The sequence below is a fragment of the Mustela nivalis genome (genome assembly GCF_964662115.1).
Source record: "Mustela nivalis genome assembly, chromosome: 6".
Lineage (NCBI taxonomy): Eukaryota > Metazoa > Chordata > Mammalia > Carnivora > Mustelidae > Mustela > Mustela nivalis.
Window position 1 is genome coordinate 128,551,154 of NC_139025.1, and position 17,061 is coordinate 128,568,214.

A 17,061-nucleotide genomic window follows, 5' to 3' on the forward strand; every position below is an offset into this window, starting at 1 on the left:
TTATTTGACAGACAGAGATCACATGTAGGCAGAGAGGCAGGAAGAGAGAGAGGAGGAAGCAGGCTCCCTGCTGAGCACAGAGCCTGATGCAGGGCTCGATCCCAGGACCCTGAGATCATGACCCAAGCCAAAGGCAGACGCTTTAAACCACTGAGCTACCCAAGCAGCCCTGAAAGGAGGGTTTCAAAGAGATATGTGTGTTCCTGTGTTCACAGCAGCATGACTCATAATAACTGAAATGTGGAAGCAACCATGTGTCCTTTGTTGGTGAATGGGTAAATAACATATGGGCTATGCATATGACATACAATTCAGCCTTACAAAGGAAGGGCATCTCTTCACAAGCCGCAGCGTGGATGACCCTGGAGCACGTGATGCTGAGTGAGATACACAAAAACGCCACAGAGGGTATGATTCCACTTCTTTGACACCCTTAGAGCAGTTAAATTCCTAGAGACAGGGTGGAATGCTGGAAAGAGGAAGGAATTGGAAGTTGGATGGATGTAGTTTCAGTTTTGTAAGATGAAAAGACTTCTGGAGATTGGTGCCCAACATTATAAATGCATTGAACCTCATGGAGCTGTATGCCTAAAAGGGTTCAATGCCTAAAGGTTTAAGATAGCAAATTCTGTGTTCTGTGTATTTTAATCACTTTAAGACAGTTTGAGAATTTTTCTAATTAAGCCCTTAGGGGGTGGTCCCGAGTGCATGGGGGCAGGTTCTAGGGAGGGGGCATGTCTGGTGAACCCTGAAGAGCAGGGTTCCTTCTGCTACAGGCAGAGCCAATTGCAAAGCCTTCCTGCATCTCTGTTAGCTGGGGTTTTCCTCCTTGGTTTCGCATGGAACTCTTATCAACTACCTGAGCGCTCATCCTTCCTCTCACCTGCTTCTGTGGAGCCACTGGGCCGGATTGGCCGGTGCCCAGCTTGCTCTCTGGGTCCTCCCAGCTGTGAAATTGAAGACCTCCCAGAAGAACAGGGAAGGCAGTGGGGAGTCGGGGCTGGGAGCCGAGTTGGCCAAGAGGCACTGTTTAATAATTAGAGGCTGAGAGCTACAGTTCACTAGGTTGGGATAATAATGGGCTGATGTTTTCACGTGGAAATTGGGTGCAAGATAGCTGCTGCCCCCGGGAGGCAGCTCTTTCCTCCCGGAATAATTGAGCTGAGAGTCTAATCACAGGCTGCAGGGACCCAATGGGGTTTACGGGCCTGTGTTCCCTAGTCCTGGGACTGAGGCTGGTCAATGCAAGGCTTTCTTCCCGACCTCCTCTGGCTCCTTATGGGCTGTGGCTTGTCCCAAGAGTGCATTGTCCCAGACGCCCACCAGCCCTGCAGACGGCCAGCCGCAGAGTGAGCATGACATCACGTGCGGCGGAAGCTGCGGAGCCAGAAGCCACGGAAGTGGGCTTTCCAGCAGCCCCAGCCATGTCTGGGGCTAGAAAACCCCTCTGAGTGGACGGAGGCTGGAGACCACAGAGGACCCACACAGAGGACTGGGGTCCAAGCAGGGCTTCAGCACCTGACACTGCTTTACCTTTGGCCCTGCATCTCCCTTAGGAAGCCATGAGAGAGGGAATCGTCCCCCCCTTCACCCCCAACTGAGGTCTGTGCCCGTGGGAGACACTGGGAGCAAACGCGCAGGGCCAGCTCGGAGCTCCGCCATGGGTCCACCTGCAGCTGTCCCTCCACCCTCCCCTTCGTGTCACTCCCATCCTGCTCCCCAGGCTCTGACTGAGGGGTCTCCTGTGGGCCTAGCTCATGGTGAGCGCTCAGGGAGTATCTGGACCATTGCCTTGCATTTTCTCAAGTTCCCCAACATTGCGGAGATGAGGCCACCTGTAAGCTTGCACGGCAAGTTGAAAGTGTTCTGGAAATGTATGTCAGTCGGTCATAAAGGAGCCGTTACTTATTAAGCCGCAACAGTATGCCAGGCAATAGGTTATGCACAAGATTAGCTACCTAAAATCGTAGGGCCTTGTGCAGAATGAAAATGAGGGATCTTAAAAAGCCTTTCAAGATGGCAGTAGAAGAGCAGTAAACCAGGTTGGGGGATGGGAAGCTTAAGTGCACACAGCTGACGCACACATGCAACGTTCCAGGTTGCGGAGGTCCTCATGGCCTGCCCTCTCTTGAGGAGCAAGCAGTGCAAAGTAAGAGGACTAGGACGGGAGAGCTCTGATGGAACTCCACTTGAACCCTTCAGCCCCGGCATGTGGGTTAGGCATGAGTTTGCAATAGGTGCAAGATCACGTGGAGATGAAGCTGCCCCTGTGGGCAGCGAGCGGGCTTGTGTTTTCTTTTCTGAGAAAGGACCTTGAACAGGAAGGAGAAAGAAGATTCAAATCTTGGCTGACCCTTTCAAGCCAGGCTTGTGATTGAGCTTGGCTTTCCCCTCTGTGAGTAGACAGCACTTCCTCCCACTCCCTCAGGAGAAGCAATGGGTGGTGTTGCAGGGTCTATCATTTGAGACCACCCACTTCCCTTTAGGGAAGCCACGGGATGAAGGAGCACGCACTGCTCCTGTCAGCAAGCAGGGCTGGCGTTCTCCAAGATGGCGCTTTCTCCAAGATGGCGGCCTCTTCTACTCAGTTCTCTTTAGTTCTTCACCGTGGGACTGATGGTTACGTGCGCTTTCTCCTTTTGCCCAGGCTTTTAGTTATGCTCACTCTGGGAAACCCTGGACAAGGTGTTGGACCACCTTGGTCCTTGTGTGCACGTGACATTCAATACCTTCAAACGGGAGGGGTGTCCCATCAACAGTGTTGAGTTGGGGTCAGATAGATAGCAGAGCAGTGAGCATATTTATGTCCTTAATTTCATTTGTTTGGTTTTTCTCTGCCACCGCTGGTTCCTTGCCACCTTCTATTGCCTGCTAATTAGCCTTTTAGAAGGTCATCTTTTGTTTTGAGTGTTTAATTCCAGTTCTCATACAGTGTCATATTAGTCTCAGGTGTCAATATAGCGATTCATCACTTCCTTATGTCACCTGGTGCTCATCACAAGTGCCCTCCTTCATCCCCGTCAACCTGTTTCACCCATCCCCCACCTACCTCCCCTTTGATAACCATCAGTTCTCTCTAGTCAAGAGTCTGTTTCTTGGTTTGTCTCTCTTTTTCCCTTTGCTCATTTTTTTGTTTGTTTCTTAAATTCCATGAATAAATGGGATCCTGTAGTATCTGTTTTTCCCTGACTGGCTTACTTTACTCTGCATTATCCCTTCTAGCTCCATCCACATCATTGCAAATAACAAGATTTCATTCTTTTTGATGGCTAAGTGATACTGTATTGTATATATACACAGCACATCTTTATCCCTTTGTCTATCAATAGACACTTGGGCTGCGCCATATGTTGGCTATTGTAAACAGTGCTGCTTTAAAGATAGGGGTGCATGTATCCCTTTGGATTAGTGTTTTTGTATTCTCACTCCTGGGTATTTACCCAAAGGATACAGAAATACTAAAAGGTCAACTTTGACAGAAAAATATCAAGGCTTCCTTTTATGGCTCCTGTGGTTATCCCACCTCCCTTCCTGTGCAAGTTCCTGTGGTTTTAGAGTGGGATTGTGACAAGTGTAGCGTTCTTTTTTTTTTTCCTGCAAAATGTGGGATTCTTGAAGGTTTCCTTTTTCCCTTTGTTAAAATGATTTTCAAATTGATTGTCAAACATAGAGGTTTGTCAGGAAAAAAATTAGAAACTTGCAGTGAGCAGAAGCTGTGTGAGCTGCTGACAGTATTGGCCCCAGCTTCTCCTCGGTGTTTCTCTGACCAGTTTCGGGGCCACAGGTTCAAAGCTGACCCCTCCTCTCCTCTGCGCTCATAGGCTACCCAGTGTATCTGGTTCTGTAGATCAGGACCCCAAGGAGAATCTGTGGGTCTGAGTCGGAGGTGGAACCTTTGACAGACCTCACCTCAGGTGAGCCCGAGGCAAAGCCAGAGTTGGGAGCACAGGCTCTGCTCCATTTCCACAGGAGGTCACTGGGTCACTGTTTGGGGGTAAATACACAGAACATGCTGTGTCTCAGAGGGACTGATGCGGAGGCAGAGGGAAGGTGACCTTACAGACTTAGGTTAGGACACTGACACACTGCCTTCTCTGTCATTGGGCCCACTGTGAATGGCAGGTCAGATCTTTCCCTGAGAAGAGCTTTTGACAAAGGAATTGAGGACACTGATGCCAGGGTGTCTGAAAGGGGAAAGGTGGCCCAACTGGACCTGCCACTTTCTTTCACAACTTGGCTTAGTGCCCACCTTGTCTGGCTGGCCCCATCTTCCTTCCCAGAAGAACTTTAAAATGAGAGGGAGTGGCTTCAGAACACACCTTTTAAACCTGAAGGAGTTTAAGGGAGTGGGCATTTTTTTGTCAGCATCCTCCCAACCCCCTTGAGAAGGCGAACATGGGGCCCTGGGGTCGGGAGGTGGAGAGACCAGGCGACTGCTCTCCTTGCTGGGTCCCAGGCAACCAGTGATCAGGTCAGCCTCTAACTGTGGGAATGCCCTGGTTTTGGTAAAGAAGGACCCAGACCCATTGTTCCAAACATGAGTAGCTAGAGGCCATAGTGAAGCCCTGGGGCTGGATGAGCTTTTGAGCAAATTTGCTCTTCCCACATAGCCACACGCCCCAGGGGATCCTGGGAAGCTTTAAAGGATATAACTTGAAGAAATCGCTTTCCGTTGTCTTCTCATGGAAGTGCTACATAACCACTTCATCTAAAGCCAGTCGCCACCTAAGTAGAGTCGCTTGGGGAAGTCACCATAGTTTGATGATCCTGAAGAAGGATTGTCTCTGATACATGACTTGCAAACCTCTTTTTCCAGAACTTCCACAGTTGTTGGAGGGAGACCTCCCAGCAACCAGGTGTTAGGTAGAGTACTTTTGGCGAGGTAACTGGGCCTACCAGTTGGGAACATCGTGGATGGGTTACTCTTGGCCAATGGCTAGCATTGCTATGGGCAGGACGACCAGTCAAGCTTAGCGGACAGTGATTTCTTCTCCCATCCTTGGGGGCTACTGCATACACCTGACCATGTCTGTCTTTGTGTTTTGTGTGTTTTTGTTTTCTTTAGGACAGATTTCTGCGTACACAAAGACGAACCGTGTGACACCGTTGGTAAGTTTAGAAGCAGAATAATCACTTAGGGGGCTGCTGAACCCCGTGATAATCTGGAAACCTGGTAACATTTCTAGCCTGGAGGAGCTCTCCTCAGACAGACCCTGCCTTTCCTGTTGCCTCTTTTCTTGTAAATTGGTTCTGTGACTTCATTTGACTTCCTCTTTTGTTCCTGAGAAGTGTGGAGGTTGCTCAGGGCAGAAGGCATCAAGACAGATGCTGAATAAGGAAGACAGGAAAAGTGAAGCTACGGGAGGTACCTCCAGGTTGCCTCAAGGGGACCGTGGTTGGGGGCACGCTTGGCTCTGAGCCTCTTGGTCTCTCTTATAGGCAGGGACCCCACGACTTTACACTGTTGTCATGAGCTTCCCGGTTGTCTCTCATGCATGTGGCATGTGGCAAAGACCTAAGCAGTAAAGTGGGACTGTGGGTGTGAGGCTAGCCTCCTCCACCAGGCTGGACACCAGGCTATTGCTTTCTGGTTACAAGGTCCTAAGACCAACACACATCACGGCAAGAAACGTTTTCCTTCTCCCCCTTCCCTCCCTCTTCTACCTTCACTCCCTCCCCCAGCTTTTCCGTTTGCCATCTTCCCTTCTCTTCTATCCTTCTTGGTATGTGGCTTGTTCTTGACAGCTCATAGGTTTCCACTTGGATCCAGTTTTTGAGCCATAGGAAGAGGGTGCTTGCTTCACAAAGGAAACATCAAGGCGGTTTCCAATTTTAACTGCTGGGGCACACACCTTTATTTTCCATGAGAGCCACCAAGAGCAAGAATGTGCTGAATGTGCTGAATGTAACATGCTTAGAATTGTTGGTAAACAGCATAGGATTGATAGATACATACTATCGTGGGATTCAAATGTTTAAAAACCTGTGCTTCCTAGGGAGTCCTAGCACAGTTTTAAGTGCCCTGTCTCCAAATACATTTACATCGGAGGTTAGCGCCGCAACATACGAATTTCAGGGAGAGGAGGGCACCATTCAGTCCATAACACTACTCATTTGACACTTTGCACACTGCTGGTGTCCTTGCATGACCTCCCAGGTGTGTGTGTGTGTGTGTCTCTGTTTCCTCCATAAAATCTTTTAATTGCATGGACCAGCTGTAATCATTCTTTCTGTGACAGCCACTTAGCACAAGGTTGAACCAGCCCTGTCTCATACTTCTTCTTCTTTTTTTTTAAATAAATTTTATTTATTTATTTGACAGACAGAGATCAAAGTAGGCAGAGAGGCAGGCAGAGAGAGAGAGAGAGAGGAGAAAGCAAGCTCCCTGCAGAGCAGAGAGCCCGATGTGGGGCTCGATCCCAGGACCCTGGGATCATGAGGCAGAGGCTTTAACCCACTGAGCCACCCAGGCAACCCTCTCGTACTTCTTTATTGCATCCCCTTTTCCAATACCTCAGTGATGTTCAGCTTCTACAAAGGAAATGAATCCCTTCCTCTGGGGAAAAAAACAAAACAAAACTTACATAAGTGCTTTTGTTTTAACATGCCATAATTTATTTGTACTTATTATCAAGTCAGTTTGTAAGAACAACAGTGAGTCCATGAAGAGAAAAATTTGAAAGCTGGGGTTATGGCAGACTTACAGCAGTCTCATCCAATTTGTTTCTGTAATTTTTTTAACCTTTTATTTTGTAATAATTACAGAATCGTTGAAAGTTGCCAAAGAAATTCAGAGCTAAGTCTTTTGTACCTAGCACCCTGCTTTTCTCCCACGGTTGCAACTTATGTAACCGTAGTTTATTTCCAAACCAGGAAATTGATTGGCACGGTACAGTGAGCTTGGCTACAGATTCTACTCAGGTTTCACGGGTTTTTGCATGAATCCCGTTTTGGGGTGTGTTTTTACATATAGTCCTATGCCATTTTATTATGTATGTAAATTCATCCAGCCTCCAACACAGTTGGGAGCAGAACTGGCCCATCACCTCCAAACAGCTCACTCAGGCTGCTCCTGTAAATCTCCTTTTTCTCCCTCCCCCCTTTCCTTTCCCTAACCCCTGGCTACCATGTATCTGTATTCCAAGTCTGTAATTTTGTCATTCCAGCATCCAATTTATTTTTGTATTTGTTTTGATTCCGCAGAATGGAAAAATAATCTGAATCACATAGGTATGCGGTTGCCAGTGCTAAGAGATTTTGAACAGCTGCCTTCAGATCTCAGGGTCAGGCTCTAGCAGGAGGGGCTGTGCCCTTGGTTTTACAGAAAATGGGAAAATGTGGCACCTTGAGAAACCAGGGAAGCTTGGGGATTGCTGGTGTTTTGTAATTTGGCACATAATAGTGTTTTCTGTTTGCTTTCTTCGTTTGATTCGGGTATAAACTTATGTTCATACAGCAAAGGGTACCAGTCTTGGTGGATTTTTAATTTATACCTGTGCTTTTTTTTTTTTTTTAGCTATATTTATTGAAAAAATTTTTTTAAAGATTTTAATTATTTGACAGACAGAGATCACAAGTAGACAGAGAGGCAGGCAGAGAGAGGGGGGATTCAGGCTCTCCCCTGAGCAGAGAGCCCGATGTGGGGCTCAATCCCGGGACTCCAAGATCATGACCTGAGATGAAGGCAGAGGATTTAACCCACTGAGGCACCCAGGTGCCCGTATTGAAATAGTTCTAAAGCAACATTTTGAATTCTCTTTTAACCTATTTTTTAGGTGGTAGTAAATATATATAACATAAAATTTGTATATAAAATCCTAGCCATTTTTAAGTGTGTAGTTCAGTGACATTAAGCACATCCACACCGTGGTACAATCATATGCCTGTGTCCTCAAAACCACTGCTCAGATTAAGGTATGGAATGTCATCAGCCCCCTCCAAGTTTATCTTATGCCCCCTCCCAGCCACTATCCCCCCAAAGGTAATGTGCTCTTACTAACTTAAAAAAAAAAAAAAAAGATTTTCTTTATTTGAGAGAGAGACAGCATGAGACGGGGAACGTCAAAGGGAGAACCAGACTCTGCTGAGCCGAGAGCCCAATGTAGGACCGCATCCTGGCATTCCAGGATCATGACCTGAGCCCAAGGCAGTACCTTAACCAGCTGAGCCACCCAGGTGCTCCTGGTGTAAACATTTTAACTACTGTCTTAAAAAGCAGCCTAAAATAGATTTCAGAGTGAAATTCAAATGATTCATGCGGAGAACCCCCAGGTAGCTAGTGGAGTTTGGGGCTCTGTTAAAAAATACTTTTCCTGCTCAGTCTGCATGCGCCCATTTCAGCAGACCAGGATCCTGATTGTGAGGAACAGGCATAAAGGGCATTTACCAGAGGCGGGCTGCCCATGCAGGTGCAAGATCTGGTTGGAACACAGCACCCCAGGCAGCCCTGGAAGGGGAGGCCATAGATGCCATGCTGAGGTCAGTGGTGGGGCCAGTGGGGAATGGCCTCCATCTGCTTGTCACCAGCTCCTGGTCATGCCCTAGGTCACGTGATCTGCAACTTCTCAACCCATCTGTATGAGGGTAAGGAGGCTCTGGCTCTTTGGGCTTCCACCGGGGGGCAATAACACGGAAAGGAGTTCTCCAGAGGGCAGTCAGTGTGCTTTAGCCAGGGGGAAGGATGGATGCCAGACAATCCAGGACCACCAATGTCCACTGCATCCCTGATCTTTCATGAGGATTGAAATATGAGAAATCCATGTGTCTGCAGCTTACTATCTGTGCATGTTACCGGGGTCCTACTGATGTAGGCAAGGAGGGCTTCCCTGGCCCTAACTCTGAAGTGGTCTTGACCCCTGAGGGGGAGTGGCCTCATCAAGCCCCACTTCCCTGGCTTGGAGCTGGCCTGTGCAGATGAGTGAACACGCTTTTAAAACAGTCATACCTGATGGACCCTTCCTCCCAGCTCTGCCAGTTTGGGCCACTGTGGAAAGAGAAGGGATGGCAGCACAGGGGTCCTGCTGATCTCCACCTTATAGGAAGACACGTACAGGGAGAAAAGGCAACGCTTATGGCAGAAGGTTCTAGAAAAACAGCTTCATCGCTAAGAGAAACAGCTGCCCCCTCACTGGATGGTCCCTACTTTGTACATTTAAAACCTTGCCTTTGTGGGGTTGTGGGCTTTTTCTCTGTTGAATTGCTTCATCCCGAGGAAAAAGCTGTCCTAAGTAAGAAGGAGTGTGAAGCGGTGAGACCTCTGAAAGCCTCTGTTGGCACTTCACATTCCACTTCCCAGTACACATGCCTCTGGGCATCTGCAGGTGGTGCCTGAGCAGCCTGGATGACCAGACACATCTGAGTTACATGGCGTTTGTCCTGGTTCTTGCCTCAGCTGTAAACTGAGCTGTGGTGATTTTTTTTTTTTTTTTCCCGGACAACAACCTTATTCAAGCTTCACAAATTTAGTTCTAATTGTTGGCACTAGTGTTTTTCCTTCCTTGCTCTCATTTTTTTAATTAATGGCAAAACCTCCTTTCCCCTACTGCTGCCAAGACAAGGGATGGGATACATGATAATCCTGCACTAAAGACAATGGACGTGCTCAGCGGCCTCGTGAAATGTTGAATATATGAGACCAGGGAGATACCACGGAGGGGCTCTGAGACTGGTCCACACACTGGGACCCTGCTGTTTGGACAGAGGTCCCCATGGCTGTCCCTGAACTTTGGTATCCCTGTGTGGCCCACAGTGCTGGCACTGAGCTCCTTGAGACGTTGGGGCAGCCCAGCGGGGGCTTCATGGATATGGCCACTGACCTCCACAGAGCGGGTCTGTCTGGGAGGGAGGAAGTCCGAGAAGGACCATCACCCACAGGATGAAGGTTTTGGGGAATGAGGTATCTGCTTTGGAAGTCTGATTCAGGGCAGCCTCCGTGAGACCACAGAAGGAACATTTGCTGGGAAACCAGTGAGAGACGAGGGTGAGTGGGGCTTAGTGTCGAAACACTGCCCCATTGGGTTTTTATTAAATAAGAGTGTCAAGGAGGAGATGTTCTGAACTGTGTCATGTCTCAGGGCTTCAGCAAGAATGTCTTGCCACTGTGCGTGTATTAAAAAAACATCAAAACGCATCCCTCTGGCTGTCCTTTATCCCCCCCACATTCATCACCCTGGAGGACCTTTGGTTGGTCCAGTCCTAGTGCTGAGGCTGAAAAGCTGAAAAACTTTATGGAATGTCCTTCAGAGTGTACATTTTATTTATTTATTTATTTATTGTATTTCTCTGGTGTTGCTAAGTCTTCACTTGGTGAGGGCAGTTTTGAATGGTAGAGGCATCAAAGGTTCTGTGTGCTGAATGCAGCTGGATAAAAATGAGATAAAAATAAAAAAGTTTGAGATAAAAATTTTGAGATAAAAATAAAAAAGTTTTACGAGTAAGGCCAAGCTTCGGGTTTGCTTCCAAGAGCTTTCCTGTGGGTTTGTTTGCTTTATTTCGTTATTCCTTCTGACCTCACAGAAGTCAGGGTTCAGTTTTGCTTCGGAATTGTTTGTCAGAAGTAGTCTCAGATGTCTGTCCCCAAAGGACAATTACTCCATTGAGGGAACAAGGTCTGATATGTCTTCCTTCTAACCCCACCTCATGATGCCCTACTGTCAGGCTGACCCACACTGTGTCCCTTGTGTCTACCCTGAGAGGCTTCAGAAGAGAAGGCTTAACAATCAATGATATATTAGTTGTCCCGAATCAGATGACCTGAGGTCTTCAGCAAGTTCATTGTTTTCAGGGGTTAGATCGGTATTTATAGTTAGGCTCCTGACCATGATTTGTGATGTGTGTGTGTGTGTGTGTGTGTGTGTGTGTGTGTGTGTGTGTGAGATTTTATGAAAGGCTTCAATTTTGTAAATCAAATAGGCATGCATCTAGCAATCAGGGATTCAGATTCTCTGGGCCAGTGCTGCCTTCCTCCTCATATGATTAAAAAAGAAAAAAATTGGCCATGCCCTTAAGAGAGTTAGCAAAGTTGCATTCTGTTAATGTGAGGGCTTTGCTCACTGCAAATTTAGCTTGGATTTCTCAGCCAACAGAAATTATCTGGGAAAGCTAAATAGGAGGTATTTCAGGAGGCTGACTTCTTCCCTCCCCTGTCCAGCTTCCCATGTAGGTTTAGAGTAGGTTCTCAAAAATGATGTTGGAGAGGGTCTTCCAAAAACCTTGTTGGAGCCTGCATGCCTAAAGCAGGTGATGGCCCTGGGGGGTCTCCTGTTTGTTTACCTCTGTATGGCTGTCCTGTGGTGTGTGACACAAAGATAGTGACTGGAGAGAATGAAAAGGTGAAGGAGTGTGTGTGTGTGTATGTGTGTATACACATGCGCATGTACCTACATATTTCCATATATACATACCTGGACATGCACACATGCCCAACTGCGTGCACGTCCAGTGGAAACGTGTAGTAGGTGTATGGACTTCCTCCGCTCTGAAGTCTGGAGGGGCTTCCTTTGTGCTCACAGACTTCGGGAAGATCCCCAGAAGGGAGCCGCCCCGACGAGGCCCGCCGGCCCTGGCGCTGACACAAGAACCCAGGGCGGGAGGTTTCTGCCGGGGACTTGGCAGGAAGTCCCCTCTGAAACCAGTTTCCCCGGGGGACCAAATTCAGCTTTTCTTCTTCCCTGTGCCAGGGTCACGTCTAAGGTTACATAATGGCTGAGATACATTTTAAAATGGTAAAAAATACGTGGGTATGTTTTGCACAGGGTAGGATTTTGCCAGCCCTTTGGAGATTGCGGCTCTGTTTATTCTGGAACGATCCAAAGACCAACAAAAACGCAGAGCCGTGCTTGATTGCCTTTTGGGCTGGAAAGCGAGAGGGCTGAGTGCGAGAACGCCTGGCCCCTGCAAGGTTTCCAGCTGTGGTCCTTCACATGCAGGCTTTGGAGCCCCTTTCTGTGTTCATCTCAGAAAACGGATGCCTTAGGGAGGGTGTCCTTTCCCAAGACTGCCGAATAGCACCTTTCCAGGTTCTGCGCTCAGGTGGCTTGAAGGGGACTCTGGAACAGATGGCCTTCCAGTCAGGTGGCTCTGATACTTGAGGTGACCTCGGTGGCAGGCCACAACCGGCCCCCATCGTTTATCATGGACTGAGGCATGATATGTCGGTCTCCATTGTGTCTCCGTTCCTCACGGCCAAAGGAGGGCTTTGGGATCAGCTGGGGATGAAGTGGGGTGCTTCACCTCATTATTGGTGTGGCCCTTCCTCCAGGCATGCAACTCTCGGTCAGTCCCAACCGTTTATTAGGTTTGCTAGGAACAACCACCAAAAACCCTCCTTGAATGGAGGGTGGGGTGGGGGTAGAATCATAAAAAGGAAACGAGGTCTTCATGAGATGCCTTTTGTATAATTGTGAGTCCTGATGCATGCTGGGAACCTGTGTGCCTTCCCACATGTTGAGAGCCCGAGGACTAGCCCGGGGGTGAGGGGGCCTGGTTCACGTGTGCTGCCGGTCCAGTGGGAACGGGGAATCAGAGAAGGGCTTCCACACTGCTTTCATTACAGTGTGACCCTCATGGTGGTCCCTTGTACCACCCAAAGAGCCCCGTCACCTCCACAGTGAACACTGAACCAGCCTTGGGCCGCAGTGGGCTTAGTGTGGTGGTCTCTGAGCATCGGCCCTGCAGCTAGACGTGGGTTCGAGTCCTGCCTCCGCCCCTGCCCTTGCGTGAGTCATCTAAAATCTCCAGCTCTGTTTTCTCATCTATGAAATGGGAGTAAGCCTACCCAGGGTTATTCTGAGGGTGAAATGCGATGATTGATCACACCTGTTAGGATGGCTGTTGTCTGAGAGAACCCCAGAAAATACACGTGATGGTGAAGATGTGGAGGTAAGGAGAGCCCTTGTGTACCTCTCTCGGAAAGGTATGGTTCATTTACTATGAAAAACAGTATGGCGGTTCCTTAAAAAATAAAAATATCATCTGGGAATTCCTTCTCTAGGCATATACCCAAGAGAAGTGGGACTTGAACAGATATTTGTACACTCACGTATTTAGCAGGATTATTCACAAAGAAGTGAGTCAGGTGTCCCCTGAATGGTGAACAGATAAAATATCGTGTTTGATATGCCTGAGTATTATTCAGCCTTAAAAATGAAGGGTTTTGGGGTGCCTGGGTGGCTCAGTGGGTTAAAGCCTCTGCCTTCGGCTCAAGTTATGATCCCAGGGTCTTGGGATTGAGCCCCACATCGGGCTCTCTGCCTGCTTCCCTTCCTCTCTCTCTGCTTGCCTGTGATCTCTTTCTGTCAAATAAATAAATAAAAATCTTAAAAAAAAAATGAAGGGTTTTCTGAGATAAGCTATAACATGGATAAAACTTGAAGACATTATCTAACTGAAATAAGTGTGTCACAAAAATCAAATAATATATGATTCAATTTATGTGGGATTTCTAGAATCAAAATCATGAAGACAGAGTAGATTGGTTAAGCATCTGCCTTCAGCTTGGGTCATGATCCCAGGGGTCCCAGGATCGAGCCCTGCATCAGGCTCCCTAGTTAGCAGAGATCCTGCTTCTCCCTCTGCCTTTGCTGCCCCTCTTGTGTGTGCTCTCTCACTCACTCTGTCACTGTCTCAAATAAAGTCTTTTTTTAAAAAAGAAAAATGAAAAAGCTCTCAAGATAGATGATGGTGATGGTTGCATCACAATGTGATTGTATTTAATGCTATTGAAATGTATACTTAAAAATGGTGAAAATAGTAAATTTTATGCCATATATAGTTTACTACAATTTTTTAATATAAAAAAATTTTTTTAATTAAAAAAAAATTTTTTTAAAGATTTATTTATTTATTTGACAGAGGTCACAAGTAACCAGAGAGGCAGGCAGAGAGAGAAGGGGAAGCAGGCTCCCTGCTGAGCAGAGAGCCCGATGTGGGGCTCGATCCCAGGACCCTGGGATCATGACCTGAGCCGAAGGCAGAGGCTTTAACCCACTGAGCCACCCAGGTGCCCCTAATTTTAAAATGTTTTTAAAAAGTTATTTATTTGAATGAGAGAGACAGAGAAAGAAAGAGTATGAGAGCAGGATGAGGAGCAGGGGGAGAAGCAGGCTCCCTGCTGACCAGGGAGCCCAATCTCAGGGCTCTGGGGTTATGACCTGAGCCAAAGGCAGATGGTTAACGGATTGAGCCACCCTGGTGGCTTTTTTTTTTTTTTTAAGCAAGATGACCAAAAGAGCAAAGTTATGAATGTTATTCACTACCCCCTTCTTCTTGAGATTTCTTCTAGGAAAAGAGTCAGGACAAGAGAAGTACAATTCCCAGAGAAGGGGGTTCTCATGCTTCCCTTCCTGGGGGGCCTGGTGGGAGGCGAGGGGCTGCAGGACCCTGGCTAGTATGCAGGGCACAGCCGGGAAGGAGGAGGAGAAGAACCTGGAGAGATTGGGATGGGTTCGGGGAACAGTGAAGACAGGAGAGAGCATTCTAAGAAGCTTTGCTGGGGGGCTGAATTAGAGAGCCTTCTTTAATATTCTTAGATGCATGTAGGGATTAGGGGGCTCTCTGCAAGTTTCTTTGGTTGCTAAGTGTGCTCCTTCAGCTTGGATTCCTGGGCCGGATTGGACCAGGCAGACAATGGAGACTTAGTGAAGTGTTACACTTGTACTTTGGGACTGTGGGCCATCGTCATCTGTGTCTGGCATTAAAGTCATCACTTTACAGTTGAGCCAAGAGTTCGCTTTCTCAGTGACTGCTCAACTGTTGGATTCATGGTGTGGAAAGCTGGGGTTGGTCCCATTCAAGCCTTGTGGTTGGTGCTCAGAATTAACCACAGGGTAGGTTGTGTGTGACCTTCCGGATGCAGAAGGGGAAGAATGTTTGTTTGTTGCTTGTATGTTTCAGGCGGTTTACCAGAATCCTGTGGTCTTTGTGAGCTCCTTAAGTTGAAGAATCCCCAGCTCCCCTGAGGGAAGTTGAAAGTTGGCTCTGAGTTTTCTAGCTCAGTTTCTACAAATATGCAGCTCGAGACTTAGGAGTGCTTCAGGACAGGGAGTGGAGGTTATGTCAGGCCAGCCTGTGGGTCTGTTCTGTTGCAGACACCAGATCTGGGCCTGGCTGTTATTTAGGGTTTGGATTGAAATAGCCTTTGGAATTATTGGCATAGACAACTTGGATCAGAATTTCCTGACAAGTGCTGTTGTGGGGGGAGGGGGTTCTGTTGTTTCACCAGAAAGGCTGAGTCCTGGCTAGGAAGGGCTAGTCCCAGCTGGGAAGGGCTGAGTCCTGGTTAGGAAGGGCTAAGTCTTGGTTAGGAAAAGGGCTAAGTCTTGGTTAGGAAGGGGCTTAGCCTGGTTTGGAAGGGGCTGAGCCTGGTTCTGAAGGGGCTGAGCCATGGTTAGGAGGGGCTAAGTTCTGGTTAAGAAGGGCTGAATCCTGGTTAGAAGGAACTGAGTCCTGATTAGGAATGGCTGAGCCATCATCATGAAGGGGCTGAGTTTTGGCTGGGAAGATACTGAGTCCTAGTTGGGAAAGGGCTGGGTTCTGGTTAGGAGGGTCGGAGTCCTGGGCTGATTCTGAGGGTAGGGCTTATTTCCCCTGGAGGGCTTACTATCTCCTGCTCTGAAAGTAGTGAGGCCTCAATGGGTGGGATTCTGATCTGATTTCTTTATTAAGTCGAGTAACTAAGGGCGTTGTGTCCTTATCCACCCTCTTCCTGGTGACATTCTCTCTGCAGGGCCTTGGCCCTGGGTCCAGCAGCACCAGGCAGGTCAGGGAGCCTGGCGGCTCAGTAGACATTCACATGTGGACAGGGTACCAGCCTCTGTGGTGATAGAGCTCTTCTCTGGGGCTCTCACCTTCTCATGGGGCTCCCACCTTCTCTGGGGCTCCCTCCTTCTCTGCTCACTTCCACAAAAGGTAGACTTTTCTAGCACTTCAGCCACCTTACATTTCCTGTTAGTCACAGGTATCTTCACCAGCTTGGGCTGCTTTAGCAAAACACTCCTGGCTGGCCGGCTGCCGCCGCAGACGTTTGTTCTCACGGTTCTGGAGGCTGGGAAGTCCCAGATCAAGGTGTGCTGTTTGGGCTTCAGTTCCTGGGCCAGACTGAACCATGCAGGCAGCTGAGACTTAGGAAATCGTTACCACTGATATTTGGGGACCACGGGTCATCGTCATCTGTGTCTGGCCAATTCAGTATCTGCCGAGGTCCAGCTTCCCAGCTTGCTGATGACCGCTGTGTCCTCACAGTGGAGAGTGAGCCCATGTGGCCGGTCTGTCTCCCTCTGCTTATGAGGACACTGGTCCCACCATGGGGGCACCAGCCCCATGACTACTCTAAATCTGATCATCTCCCAAAGGTCCCCGCCTCCTGAAAGCACCCCACTGGGGGTCAGGGCTTCCATAAATGACTTCGGGGGAGGGGGACACAAACAGCGGGCACATAGCAGGCAGTGGCAGGTGACAGTTTAGCACCTCACAAGCCCGGGAGCAGTGCCAAGATCCAAGCCTTCTCTGAACTTCCCCTTTGGATTGGGGAGGAGCTCTGCCTTCAACAGAGCCTCCTGCTGTATCCCCGCACCAGCCCCTGCTGGATAGATGGTGTTCGTGCCGCTGCTTGTCCTATTGTCCGGTGGTGACAGAGCTGCCACCCCTGTTTGTCAGGAACTTTGGAGTAAGATGCTGCATGCTTGTAATTCCTTTAATCCTTCTGATTCTCTGAGGAAGTGCCGCAGGTTTTCTGTGTGGGGAAACTGCTGCACGGGCGATCACTAACTTGCCAAAGCCCCACACCACGTGGTGAGTGATGGAGCCAGACACTGACCCCAGACAGTGCAGTTCCAGTCTTTTCTCTAAACTCTATCTTGCCTTCCAATAGCCTTTTAAGTGAAGTATCATCATTCCTGTGAGCAGATGGGGAAACTGAGCCCCCAAAAGGATACATTTCTTGTCTGGGATTATACCATTAATAAGTGACGGCTGGCATTAAAAGAACTCACTGGAAAGCCTGAGGGTTTAACTCCTAACTCTCTTGCCACATCTGTGCCCATTTGGTTTTCTCTTCCTACAAGT

At 48.3% G+C, this 17,061-nt stretch overlaps 1 protein-coding gene across 8 annotated transcripts in view; it reads left to right on the forward strand.

Annotated features, from left to right (window-relative positions):
• ADAMTS17 (ADAM metallopeptidase with thrombospondin type 1 motif 17) overlaps positions 1–17,061 on the forward strand; it is a 327,093-nt gene that overhangs the window by 81,733 nt on the left and 228,299 nt on the right. For all 8 annotated transcript variants that reach the window (XM_082736460.1, XM_082736461.1, XM_082736454.1 and 5 more), the window contains exon 7: positions 5,066–5,109. In XM_082736460.1, coding sequence (XP_082592586.1) covers positions 5,066–5,109 — 44 coding nt within the window. The remainder of the gene's footprint in view (positions 1–5,065; positions 5,110–17,061) is intronic.